A 14714-nucleotide genomic window follows, 5' to 3' on the forward strand; every position below is an offset into this window, starting at 1 on the left:
AATCATTTCGATTGTTGAGTGGTCAAACCATACCTGCGGTGGGATTGGACAATTGGAGTTTTGGTTATGAAGCTTCTAACTCTGTCTCCTCTGCAATTGTTGAGGCTGGTTATAGACACGTGGACACATCTTCAGAGTATGGAGTTCAAGAAGTTGGATATGCACTCAAGAAGGGCATACAAACAGGTGTGGACAGAAAGCATCTCTTCATCACATCAAAGCTCTATGGTTCTCTGACTTGTCGCCAAACAAGGTAAGAGCTGCTCTAAACAACACTCTCAAAGAACCACAACTCAAATATCTTGATCTTTTATCTGATCCATTGGCCATCTCAGCGACTGATGGCTTTTTGTTTCATATCACTTTGAAGCACCATTGCGGTGGTGAATTAGACATCGTCTTCCTTTACTCGGTGAAAGGGTTTTTTTTTTTATTCATATAAGACAATCAAATATGCAAAGAGGTAATAGAGGGCAAAGTTGGAAATTCAAAAACAAAAACTTAAAAACTGCACATGACATCACGTTCTAACAGACATGAATAGAGGTTTAACAAATGGGAGGTTTTTGTTGCTGATATCTTTTGAGAAGGGAGGTTAAGTCCATTTTGAAAAACGAGGGGATGTTTCAGTATTTAAATGAAATATTAAGGGAGCCTCAAGTCTTTTACCCTTACTTTAAAGAAATCCAGCAATCTGATTAAAGCCTAATTTGTCCGTGATGGGTATATTAAACTTCTTACTTCCTCTGTTAGAGATAACGTCTGATGCTTCTGACAAGGATGGTCTTATCCCAAGAGAGGGGTGTTTCAGTTCAGTATTTAGAACAAGCATCAACCCTTTCATAAATGGGTAGGGTTTAGACCAAAAAGCAAAACTAAGGCTTGATTCTAAGACTAATTACTTCCGTCAGCTGGTCCCCAGTCATCATTTTGCAACCGAAACGGTCCCATTTTTCTGCATGCATGCTACTTCAGCACATGAGGATAAAGTGATAACCATTAACCCCATTTTTCTGCAGTTGCAAACTTAAACTTAGAGCTTCTCAAGCAACTTTCAGAATGTCAAGAAAACCAAGGGAGTCCTTGCTGAGAACACCGTTTATTTTCTGCAACTGGAACTATGGGTCCCAGAAAGATACGCCATAAATCAAGTATTATCGTCACTAGCATTGCTGCACCCAGAGCATCAACAGCCACTCTAGGCAGGTCCCACGTATCACCAGCTTTTTCGTCAATCCTGTTACAAAGTTTGGTTTCATTCAAGAAATTCAGAAAACAACTTAAAAGGTCTCTACGAATTTACTCCACATGTTTTAGATGTACATGTGGCACTTATCATCAATTTGGACCATCATGCTGGGAAATCCGGAATCCATAATCATATTTATAAGAACTCATCAATGAACATCCAAGAAATAAAATATGCACAACAGAATAAATAGAAAATAGCATGAAAAATGACTGGAAAGAAGTCCAAATGCCATATGGCAACAATCTTCCAATCAATGTTTCTACTGTTCACAGGCCACTCGGATTGATCTAATATTGGGATGGTTTGGGTTTTCAAGCACAACTGCCATGCAAACAATGGTTCTTACACATAAAATGCCAGAGCCCTCTAAATACAAGTCATGAAATAATAATATAGTGTGTGTGTGTGTTATTTTTGGGTCAATTAGAGTTTTAAGGCCACGTTTGGTTTGAAGGAAAAAGTAGGGAAAGAAAGAGAAATGCAGGAAAACCTATACAATATTTATAAAGGTTTCCTTTCCTTTCCTTTCCTTTCCTTTCCTTTCCTTACTTTTTCCTTAAAACCAAACAAGCCTAAGAGAAATGGGCAAGGAAAAGAAAGTAAGGAAAGTTCAAGGGGGCCTTTGTCACAAATGAAAGTTGAGGGGGTAATTGCCACTGACCCCATAGTACAGGGGGTCACCGTTCAACAAGCATACCATGCTAGCTTTTTCAGTCATATTAGAACACAATTGGTAAACTACAAAAGGGAAGTGCAGAAAAAATGCACGATAAATTCTTACCTCAAAAACATTGGGAAGCTTACGACAAAATAAATTGCATAAAATAAGGATCCTACTTTGTACATTGATGCTCGGTCCACAAATTGATAATAAGGGAACTGCAAATGTTGGAGGAGACAAGTATTACCAACAAGCAATATGATTCAGTGCTTCTTGTGCCAATAAACATTTCAAACAAAATTCTATCAGACTTTCATTGGCTGAGGCAAGCACTGCCTTATAAAATACTTTACCTCAATAACAAAGCTAATACTCTATCATGCATTTACCAAATGGGAGTTCACTTTAGTAGCCAAAAAAGGGAGTTTACTATGAGATACATAATTCTCTTTCTGACAGTATTCTCAATTTCTCACAAGAATTCATTACCAACAAAAGATTTGATTTGTAGAGTAGAATGGAATGAATGGCCATCACATCTAGACATCCATGATTAGGTGAGATTCATATTATTTTAGTGACTTAGAGAGCTAGGTTAAATCAGGCAATTTATTCAGATACAAAGTGTTGCAAATTTGGAGAATCGAACTGATCAGAGAAAAAGGTACAAGAAGTATCCCAAAAGAGAAAAAAGATGCAACTTTGGACTTCCTCTCCGGTGCTCCCAATCTCCCATGACTTGGTTCATAGCCCAGACACTCATTCAAATAAAGTTTTCTGTTATGCAGAAAAGGGCAAGGATAGTCAGGATCGCTCATTCTTTCCCAAAACAAACTATTTAGTATCAAATCTTCATAATTTCCAAATCCATGATCTTCTACATGAGAGAACTGGATGAAAGGGAACACTTAATATATCTGAATTTGGGGGATAAATCATAGTTCTGATTTTTTTTCTGCACACTTTATGCTCATTGGTCAGTAAATCAGCAATCTCTTGTTGATGTCATTTGGAGTAGGCTATACAAAACATGTTAATGGCATTCAACTCTATCAAGGGATATACCTTCTATAAAAATGAATCTTCAATTCTTATATCACTACCTTAACATGACATCCTTCCACCTCCTATCAAATTACCTATTCCTATGGATACCATAACTGAAGTTTTTTGCAGAAGACTTAATCATCTTGAAACTTGAAAGAGTTAAAACTTTTACCTGTTCAGTCACCTCTTATACCTAGCGCTATAACCTATAAGTTCCTTTAGGCTTTGGATGAATCTTTTTTTTTATTTTTTTTGAGAAAGATAACTGATATATATTCAAAAAGAATAAGGCAAGTTGTACATGAGAGGAAATGCACAAATCAAACACAAAAGGCCAAAAAAAATCCCATAAACCTTTAGAGGCAGATTTTCCCTATGCACACTCACCTTAGCTAACAAATCGGCCACCTCATTAAGCTCCTTCAGAATCCATCTTAGCCCAACTTGCATCAATGCCACCATATCCCTGGCTTCAGTCAAAAAATGAGCCAACCTCCAAGGACCACTGTCCTCTTTCTAACCATTTGATTTTATTTGTTGAATCACCTTATACAGATAAGGACAACATGACCAGCTGTTTAGCAGTCCTTAGCCCTGTTAGAGCAGCTAAGATTTCAGCTTCAGAAGAATCAGCAATCCCAATTGGCCCACTAAAGGCCCAGCAAATGCTGCCACCCATCAAGAACACACCTCCAGTGCCAGCCTCACCATGGTTGCCCACATAAATGCAATCAAAATTAAGCCTACCACCTACACCCTGATTGAGGTCCACAGACTCCGAACCAAGGATAGGGACATCAGAGTAACTGAAAAATCTCCACAAACTTCCTTTGGAGGTCTCCCAAAGAGATGCCGCTAAAAGCCTCAGAATTCATAACCTACAAGTTATACAAATGAAAAATGTGTGCTTCCCGCTCTTGATAAGAACCAGCCTTATTATGAAAATTTCTCCTGCTTCCCTCTTCCCACACCTCCCACATGATTGCATGTGTGATTGTACCGCAGTATATTTTTCCTCTGTTGCCTAAACCTCTCACTTGCCACTAACATAGCACATCTTGGATATTCTCAAGAGCAGCCCAACTATTATATCTCATCAGATTTAAAAAAGCATTATTTTACAGTAAAAGTAAAACTTTCATTAAAAGGAAAAAATTCGTCTGATTAGGTTTTAAGGCAACACCTAGATACAATGCAACAATGGAAAAAAAATAAAAAAAATAAAAAATAAAAAAACAAAAAGAAAGATAGATCATAACCAGTCGTCCAAATTACATATTTGTAATCCCAACACCTCCCAAAGTCTGTCTCCAAGATCTTCTTTCTTGACTTGTGCAAATTCAGGCAACACCAAAACCCAGTCTCAGACAGATTACCAACAGCTGCCACCAGGCCTTGTCTTCAAATAATCTTCTATTCCTTTCCTTCCAAATATTCCAGCAGATGGCAAATGGAATACAGTTCCAAATCTACCTGGCCATCTTGCTACCTCTTAAGTCTTGGCCATAAAGAAAAAAGCATGCCACAAACGTCTTGCTACTGGCAATGGATGAGAAGCTGATCAGCTGATTTTCCACACCTTCTTAGTGGGAAAATAGGTGTCTAAGGGAATTAAAAAAAGGAATTAGTAGAGAACTTACTAGATGGGTGGACTTTCCAGATATGGTCACAAGCAAAGGGGGACATTTAGACCTCTTAAGAGAATCCAAGAGCTCCACAACTTCAGAAATCTCAGCTTCACTAAGAGGCCTTCTAGAAGACAAATTCCACGTGGTTCCTTGTTTAGACAAAAGGATCGAGTGGCACTCTTATTCTGAGACACACCAAATAAAGGAGGAAAGGTTCAGCAAAAGGCCTTTCACCCCACCAAAGGTCAGTCCAGAATTTAATTCTATTCCATTTCCACCTAAAATCTAGTTAAATCAATAAAATAGTTGTAGATGTGGGTGATGCCTTTCCAGGGATTAGAGGGCTTGAATCAAGTACATATATTTGCTTCCTATCCCTGCCACTTGTCCATCTCAATACTAGTTATGTTGATTCCTTGGTGAAACAGGATTCATGTAGCTGACCCCATAGAGTTGGGACAAAGCTTGGAGGATGATGATGATGATGATCTCAATGTTCAAGTTCTCCATGTCCCCTTACTGCAGTTTCAAACTTTCAACAGGTCAGCAGCATACCCACAGCTACATACCTCACAAGTCTATATTTAATGTTTCCAATGGGCAATAGATCCAACCAATGAAGAATGAAATTATAAGAAAAGCTAATAGTAATTGCAGTGGTGATTCTAGGAACACTATTGGATGGGCCTTGGCCCTTGGAGACTTGTTGGCTTCCTATAAGAGATTTGCAACCTTTCAGCCTCCTTGAACTTCTCTTTTAGATCGATCCAAGGGCAATGAATTCAGTTGCTGATACTCTAGCCAAATCTGGGGTGGATAGGGATTTTTTGTCAGTGCAAATACATTGTCTATGTAATTCTTGATGTCACTAGAGGCCTTTTTGTTTCTTGGTTCTACATTCTCTCATGTACATTCCCCTCCCCCCTTTTTGCCTTGAAATGAAAGTTACCCAGTGTTTTAAAAGCGCTAGGGCCAATTTGCGCCTGAGGCGCAAGGCAAGGCGCACGACTTTTTATGAAAGGCGCAAAATTACAAAAAAAAAAGCTAAAAAATAAAAAAAAAAGTCAGAGAATTCCAAAAAGAAATAAAAAATGCAAAAATATTAAAAATATATTAAACATAATGTTAATAAAAATATAAACTTATATTTTAAAATAAATGATTTAAAAAACCTATTATCTAAAATTAAAATACATAAACATAACATGTAAAGTGTATTCAAATGAAAATTTAAAAATAAAAGCAAACATATAAAGCATTTTCAAGCATGTAAAACCCACAATCTCTTTTTTTCCTTATTTGCATTGCTTCAAGTAGTTAAGAACTAATTATTTGCATTACAAGCTTTACCAAATGTTGGTGGAAATGAGAGATATTTTGATAAACTCATAGTTGCACTGATATAATTTGCATGTCAATGTATACTACATGGCTATAATGAATACTTCCATTCCTTAACCTTGACATTTTCATTTTATGTGGTATCTCAGTCTTTTAGTATTGATAATGCATTGCATTAACATTTTGGTGGTTTTACTACATGATTTCATTTTGTAATTGTTTCCATCATCAAGTTGAAAATTCCTACTCCGTTTGGAGGTTTCTTCCTAAATTTCTCATAAAGTGTTGTCACTTCTGAAGCAAAAAAGGTTTCCTCAAAACCAGAATTGAGAACTTTGATGATGATGGGGATGATAACAGCAATGCCAAATATGATGGAAATGATAATGATGTGGGAAAATCATAGTATTACAGGATCACTTACATTAGAAATTGCTAAAGTCTCCAAGTACGCTATGAAATAAGAAAGAGCCAAAATCCAGGCAGCCTCAGTAACCCACTGAATTTGCTCTGGTAGGTCTGCAATAGAATACCGTAGCCTACGAAGTGTTATATTTGATGTCACATGGTAAAATAGGAAACAAACATGAGTGAGAAGGAATGTTGTGTGTGGAACCTGCGCAGCATAGGAAGAAATGTATATAAGTAAACTTTTCCATTTTGATAATAATCAAAAGAAATTTCATCAATATAAAATGAGAATGCATAGCAAGGAGGGGGTGATGAGCTGATATCCCAACTGAAACAATTAAAATCAAAAGCAAACTAAAAACTACACCAAAATCCAATTTCTAATATCAGCACATAATCTTCCATGATTCCTCTTCCCATTGAAAAGTATTCCATTGCTTTTTTTTTCTTCTTCAAATAGCTCTGCATATAGAAAAAGGAACACAAAAACTTTTGCCTTCGTACTTCCTTGGAGATATGGCCAAGAAGAAAAGGTTTCATGGGGATGAACAAGCCAAAACGCTTGTAATCTATACAATGAAAAGCAACCGCCCCAAAAAATTTCAGCAACTCTGCGTGAGATAAACAAACATCTAAAATCCTCTTCATTACAATTGTACATTACCATCACAATTAAATGCCATTGCACATGTAATAAGACTTAACTATAAAGCAACCATTGGTGCATTCCTTCCACCATCTTGAGTCAGGGTCCTAAGGAGAAAATTGTTCAGATTCAAGCTTAGTAGAAAATGCACTCCTTGCCCAGCTGCTCCAGCAAAAGTCTTCCATAAGAAAGAAACTAAACAACCCTGTTACCCCTAAATTCAAAGAATTAATCAATGGTAATGTCTTTAGAACTCAACCTCTGGCCTGGGATGTGCATCACATAACTTTTCAGCATCACTCCAATCATCTTCTAAAAATCTATTTCTTGAACTCTCCCCTACCTTGAACTTAGTAAACCCCAGAAAAGACTGCTGAAAACAGAAAACACATGATCCCCTTCCAAATACTGACACCATATAATGAAGAAACCTCACTTGAATTGTAAACAAACTTGGAGAGATATACACTTCATGTGTTCAAATATCCAAAAAGTAAATTAGCTTGTGGAAGCCAGGAAGTCCAATAAGGTCATCAGATAGAAGTTACCTAACTAGACATTTACATGTTCTTTGTAAGAATTAAATGCGAAGTCCAAAAGCCACCTGCTAGACTGTATGTTATTTCTCTCCAACATCCTTATTTGTATGCATTGGTAATGGACTACATAATGGGGGTATCCCTCCCCCAAACCCTAGACCCCCAACCTTAGTGAAGGCAGGACTTAATCCCAGGTCTCCGCTACAACCAGCCAGAGATCTTACCAGCAGGCTAGCTAGCACCTTGACTGTTTCTTTTTTACCAGCAGGCTAGCTAGCACCTTGACTGTTTCTTTTTTACCAGCAGGCCAGCTAGCACCTTCATTGTCTCTTTTTTTCACCCTAGAATCAGGGCCTAGATATACAGAAGGTTACAAAACCCTCCATCAAATGCATTGAAAGAATGACTGCAGAAATAGAAACTAGTTTTGTCTTGTTTACAAGAAGAGCCACATCATGAAACATTACTAAAATTGTAACAAGAAAGGAAAAAAAATACTCCAATAAAAGGAACTAGCAACAAAGTCAAACAATTTTGTGGCTTACATTGTTCATCTTCCATGATGGAAAGGTATATGAAGCTCCCAAAACCGAGAAGAAATAATGTGTCCAAAAGTAGTTACCAACATAACTGAAGATTACAATCCAGATACTGGCCTGCCAGAATAAAATAGTCATTGTCACTAGTAATTTACTAGGAAACCTCACTTGCTAAAGAAGTTGAGAACCAAAGCCAATAGATTGGTGAGTGGAACATCTGTAACTGGACAAGGGATAACTAATGTCAACAGATATAACTACCAAATAGATCAGAAAAAACTTCTGTATATACAAATTGAATACAAAAAAGCTCCTTTTATGTGTCAATCATAACTAAAAGAAATCAAAGATCACAAATTTGCATGGAATTTTATTACTATTAATTCAAAATATAATTTGTTATTAGCATAGCTATCCTGGATTGGGCATTGCATATCAGTCAGCACATAAACACAGCTGATGAACAAACTGAAACAAATTCATTGAAAAAAAAAATCAAAACAACACCTGTAAAGTAAAAGAAAATAGATATCCATAGTCCATACCATTGGCATGATTCTAGCAACAGACTTAAGCTGCTGGCCGGCCCCAGGCCTAATCATTAGGCACAACAGTTTTAAGCCCAAGTGTGCCCATCTTTCCATTAAGTTATATCTATGTTGTGAAGTTAAAATGAAGCCATCATTATTTACATATATTCACTTTCCAATTGGAAGAGAAGAGTTTCAGATTGCCAGGAATATAAAAAATGATCAAATCAGCTACCAAGGTCAAAGCCTTAAACTTACTGTTCATCCCAGTTCTTAGGAAACCAGATAAAAACAGTAGAAGCATTTACACCATCAATATTATCAAAACAGACTGGGTAAACAGTAGACCGTTCCCTAGTCAATGTCTTCTACTTTATATATAAAAAGGCTCTTGGAAAGTGCAAATGAAATGTTTATATTGACAGGTTAATTATCTTTACATTTATTTACTCGTTTTCATAATGTTCCATTCAGGTGGTGATTCAGTTACATCCCATTTCCCCAACTAACGGACAAAAAGTACTTGTTTGAAGAAACAAACTATTTAAGGACAAATTTTATCATTACATATATGGTATGTTTTGTCTTTTCATTGGGAACATGCCATGTTTATATTTGCGTGTAGTAAGAATTAGGCAATCTAAAATACATACCTTTACCCAGTAGCGTTCCTTCCAACACACACCCCTATCAACCTGTGGGACAAAATGCTCCATGAAATTTAAGAAAATTGGAAAACAATAACAAGTAAACTACTGCATGGACTCATCATTCCATCAACTAATAAAAGAAGACATAATGGATTTTCCTATTCAAAAAAAAAAATGGATGTTCCTATTCAATGAATAAATAAAGTGAATAAGACATTAAACCTAACCAAAAGTATAGAAATTTTTAGAATTTGAAACTCAAAATCAGTTTCAGTATCTAGAGGATTAAAATCTGAAAGACAGTGAAAGTAGTAATAAGGGAATAATGAGTTGTTCCAAATCAAGAAAGTGAATAATAAACATACCATGAGAAGACAGCAGAAAATAGTATTGATAAAAAAGAAAATAAAAGTTGCAAGAGTAAGATAAATGAAAGGCTGACCTTCCCAACAAATAAAAGTGGTATTAAGAAAGACGGAACTGCAGACACCAGTCCAAGTAGCAGGTATTCCAATTCAGTAAAGTTCTGTTTATTAACATAGAAATATGTCATTACAATATGATTATTAACAAGAGAATTAAAAATAAAAGGGGCAATCATGTATCTTTCAAGTTATCTGCGCAAGAATCTATCCAAAAAAGTTATCTAGGAAAGAAAGTACTTGTCATCCTCATACCATAAAAAATGTTGAAAACTCAATTATACCTGATGAAGGGTGATTTGGCACAACCTAACAGGAAGGGGACACGTAAGCGCGATCTGATTAAAGGATGACAACTCAGCCAGGCAAGCCTTGTTCGCAACATTCGCATTTCGGTACCCAGCCATCTCAGCTCCAAACCCACCTTGGCGTAGAGGCATCTCGGGTATCCAATCCAATTCGGGACTGAAGAATCGAAGTTCCAGCTCAGAGCTAACGGGCCGAAGCGTCGTATAACCAACTCCAAAGACCTTCCAAACGGATCCCGAATCTCTTGGGATCACGATGAGCCAACGGATCCCGAATCTCCCAATGTCACGATAAGAACTCATCCCGGTTCCGCCTGAATCAGAGATGGACGATAAGCCTCATCCACGTACCGCCCTCCTCCAAAAGCGGAACCAACCTTATCTCTACAGCTCGGAGAACCCGGAGCTCTTTCGTGAAGCCCACGACTACTCCAGTATATAAGGACTCGAAATCTCAAGGCAAAGGTACACGTGATCACTCTACTCTCTAGCACTCGAGCTCTCAAGCATTCAACTCGCATTTACAACATACTTACTGACTTAAGCATCAGAGCGACCTCGCCGGGTTAGCTACCCTGGGTTCTCTGATAGACTATTTTGCAGATCGATCTAGCTCGCCGTCCATCTGGAGTCCAGATCGTCCTCCGGCTAGGAGTAGTCAGATCGTGCACCATCAATTGGCGTCGTCTGTGGGAATTCGATCAAAAGATCATTCCTATCTCTTTGCAGCTTCAAGCTCAACTTCAACTTCAATGGCATCCTCCAGCCACACCAGAAAAAGCGTCAAGATGACCACCACTGAGGTACTCACCACCATGCAGTAACTGGCAGCCCTGCCCTCGAACTGACTTGTGGGCATGTCAGCCCATTCTGCGACTTTAAAAGGAAAAACGTTGTCTTTACTTTTGAGGAGTCCGAGCCGCGGGATCATTATGCTCTCCTTCGAGAACTGAGGCTCGGGCACTGAAGCACTCTCGGGCTCGCGAGGCGAAGCTCCCTCGTCCTAGTCTTCATCCAGGTCCACGACAGGAGGTTGGAGACGGATCTCCTCCTCCGGAAGGTCAGCCGAGATCGGCTCCTACGCAGCGACCTCGGGTGGGGCGGGAACTAAAGGGCCGGCCTCCCGACGAGACTTCTTTGAGGCCTTCCTTTTCTTCCCCCTTTGGAAGCTCCTCATAAGGTTTTTTGCATCGACGTTCGGCATAGCTTTTGCAAGAGAAAAAGGAAGCAGTTAGTCACGACTTGACGTGAGTACAAAATGAGAAAGAGTAATATGAGCGCTGAGGTGGAGGCCTACCAGGAGGACTTAGCCCAACTCGTAAAAGCTTCTCCTCGGCCAAGAAATCTTTCATTTCTAGGCCGAGGTCCCTCCAGGAGTTAACGACCACCCTGGTCTCCGCATCTAGCCTCACCCCGAGGTCCTTGATGGCCACTCGCCAGTGAGTCGGGAAGGGCCACCCCTCAGGGTTCCAGATGAAGAAGTACCTCCTCTTCCAAGTCGGTACTTTGTTCAGGCTGCCGAACAGGATTTTGAATCCAGAGCAGGGGGAGATGTAGTAACTCTGTCGGGTATCTCTACGCGGAGTTCTTCTTGATCAAACAGATTGAACTAAAGGTGTCTAAGGAAAGAGGTCGGTTATACTCGTTGAACAAAGAGATCGTACCAACTATGGTTCGAATGGAGTTTGGGTGCAATTGGTCGATGGTAATATCAAAGAACTTAATAATTTCTATAATGAAAGGGTGGAGTGGAAAGCGCAACCCGGCTACGAGCTACTCTTCAAAAACCATGAGATCATGGTGACTATGAACCCAAGGGTACTGACCCAAAGGAATACTAAAAGTAAAGTTGTCGGGAAGACAATAACGGGCTACCAAGGACAGTAACCTGTCCGAGGTCATAGTGGAAGGCCCAAAGTCATCCAGATCCCGACCCCGAGAAGAAGATGGGACCCCCTCTCTGGAGGTCGGTCCTTCCGCCCGAGCTTCAGGTTCCTCAAGCCGAGATGGCCCCGACTTTGGGAAAAGGTGTTTCTCCTAAGAGGTGAGGAGAGGAACTATCTGGCGAAGAGCTGACCTCGCCAGCAGGAGTCGAAGACTACACCTCGGCACCCTCGAGCTCGCTAGAATCACTAAGAAGCCTATCTATACTAGCACTAGACATACTGGAATAGGAAAAGGAAAGGAGAACAAACTAATGAAAGAAGACAAACTCGCCAAAAGGACGAAAACAACCTCTGAACACAAAGGAAAGAGAGGTGCGCTGAAAGACTCAGACACGACCTCGGGAGAGCTCAATCACAAGATTTTTGGCGAAGGAAAGGGGCCCTTCAGCCCCCTATTTATAGTTCACCGCATGGCGATCAACAACTGAGACCTGTGCGATCCAACGGCTCCCATGAAAACTGGTTGCACGACACCCGATGATGAAATCGATTAAGCACGCTCTGTGACATCCGCGGAATCTATAAACAACATGACAAAATCGGTTGGGACCCCTGGCACGAGGAGTGGAGGGCAATTGATGAAGGGTGATTTATCACGACCTAACAGGAAGGGGGCGCAATCTGATTAAAGGATGACAACACAGTCAGGCAAGCCCAGTTCGCAACATTCACCATTCAGGTACCCAGCCACCTCGGCTCCAAACCCGCCTCGGCGTAGAGGCACCTCGGGTATCCAGTCCAGTTTGGGACTGAAGAATCGAAGTTCTAGCTTAGAGCTAATGGGCCAAAGCATCTTATAACCAACTCCGAAGACCTTCCCAACAGATCCCGAATCTCTTGGGATCACGATGAGCCAATAGATCCCGAATCTCCCGAGGTCACGATAAGAACTCATCCCGGTTCCGCCTAAAACGGAACTGGACGATAAGCCTCATCTACGTACCGCCCTCCACCAAAAGCGAAACCAACCTTATCTCTATAGCCCGGAGAACCTGGAGCTCTTTCGTGAAGCCCACGGCTACTCCAGTATATAAGGACTCGGAATCTCAAGGCAAAGGTACGTGTGATTACTCTACTCTCTAGCACTCAAGCTCTCAAGCATTCAGCTCGCATTTACAACATACTTACTAACTTAAGCATCGGAGCGACCTCGTCGGGTTAGCTACCCCCTGATAGACTGTTTTGCAGATCAATCCATCTCGCTGTCCATCTGGAGTCCGGATCGCCCTCCAACTAGGAATAGTCGGATCGCGCACCATCAATACCCTCTCTTTGAATTTCATAAGGATTAAGGAATGCTAATCCCCATTAAATGAAGAAAAAAATCATAAGCATTTTGCAACATCCACTCTCTAAATTTCATAAGAAATACTGATCTCATGAAAATAAAGAAAATAACATAAGGAAAGAAAAATGAGAAATAGTAAGCTTGTTGCTAGGTCATAGTATGTATATACCATTCTATCTCAACTCCTTCATGTGCACCTATATCCATTTATAATACAAAGGGGAATAAACATGAGCTCACCAAGGTCAAAGGGATAAGCTTTGCATTTCTCTCAATCAACAAGTAACTATTCTTAGTTTAATTTGAGAAGCTATCTATAATGCACAAATCCAGGTCAACTTCAAGTATAACAATACTAAGCAGTCAAACCAAAGAACCCTAATCAATTTCTACAACAAAAAACAATATTAAAACTATTCCCTGAAAGACCCAATATGCAGATTTGAAATGAAGGCAATCCAAGGTCCATTCATAATAATTCCTAGGTACCATTTGAAAATCACGGCAAATATCAGCTTCGATGAAAGCAGGTAAGTCTCACTACAATAGTACAATTTATAAACTAAACATTTAAAACAATCAAAGTCTCTCGAAATTGAAGCCATAATCTTAGATAAAGTGTACATGTACTTGCATTATAATTTCTAGATAATTAAAACAAACGCAAATTCCTCTTTACATACTGCAAATGGATAACTAAATTCTTTTGTAACTAAAATAAAGAAAAAACAACTATCGAGCTAACTAGAGAGAAAACACATTCAGAACATGCCTCGTATAGTTTGTACGGAACAACGATCCCAAGACAGAGTGTGAGCCAGAAAGGAGTGTACAAAAGGAAAAATATCTCTCCCCATCTCTTGCTCGGATTAGGAGAGAACCAGAGATCCGAAGACGTAGCTACCTCTAAACCTGCGCATAATCCCATCAAAAGATGCCAACTTCTATAAACCCCATAAGGATTAAGCTAAAAATTTTAGGATAAAGTTTACCGCCCATTGTACTCTGATGATCTGGCCGTCAGCAGACTTAGCACCTCGAGCAGTGGATCTCGGCGGAACAGCTGTGAATACAAAAAGCCCTTTTAAGCTCCACTGATACAGTGGTATTCGACCTGTAGATCTTGACACGTAGTGAGGGTCAGATGCATCCCGGCCGAGTTCAAATCAGACCCTCACCCGGTCCCACAGCACACCCCCGCCGTGCATGGATAACATCTCCCCATGATGACAATTTTTTGGATTATCGTAGAGAGATGTTTTCAATACACATCAGGAATGTGATGTGGGACGTTATGAGGGGCAATCTTGTGGGGAGTTCATTTGGGCCAATTTATACATCTTAACAAGTGATGTCGGTTCGCCATATGCTCTCAATTACTATTTCTTTCAAGCAATGTCGACTATAAAATAGGACTCCGACATTGAGGAAATATACACTAGAAGTCTAAAACTTAATCTCTCTTCTTTTGCTTAGTTCAATCCCTCACAGCTCTCAATTAATTTG

General features: G+C 39.6%; 1 protein-coding gene and 1 long non-coding RNA gene across 2 annotated transcripts; both read right to left on the reverse strand.

Annotated features, from left to right (window-relative positions):
• Positions 1-698: 698 nt before the first annotated feature.
• Positions 699-14509, reverse strand: CPI1 (cyclopropyl isomerase). Its single transcript, XM_088983620.1, has 8 exons — positions 14201-14509; positions 13981-14120; positions 9687-9770; positions 9248-9289; positions 8071-8181; positions 6354-6545; positions 2034-2131; positions 699-1237 (listed from the first exon to the last, which is right to left on the reverse strand). Exons 1-8 carry the CDS (start codon positions 14205-14207, stop codon positions 1063-1065), a joined length of 849 nt encoding a protein of 282 aa, XP_088839746.1. The 5' UTR covers positions 14208-14509; the 3' UTR covers positions 699-1062.
• On the reverse strand, positions 4074-4773 carry LOC148853572 (uncharacterized). Its single transcript, XR_016112748.1, has 2 exons — positions 4601-4773; positions 4074-4499 (listed from the first exon to the last, which is right to left on the reverse strand). It is a non-coding gene; the product is annotated as an uncharacterized LOC148853572 (long non-coding RNA).
• Positions 14510-14714: the final 205 nt, after the last annotated feature.

This window comes from Nelumbo lutea, chromosome 4, assembly GCF_056320005.1.
Source record: "Nelumbo lutea isolate HS-2025 chromosome 4, American lotus-T2T, whole genome shotgun sequence".
NCBI lineage: Eukaryota > Viridiplantae > Streptophyta > Magnoliopsida > Proteales > Nelumbonaceae > Nelumbo > Nelumbo lutea.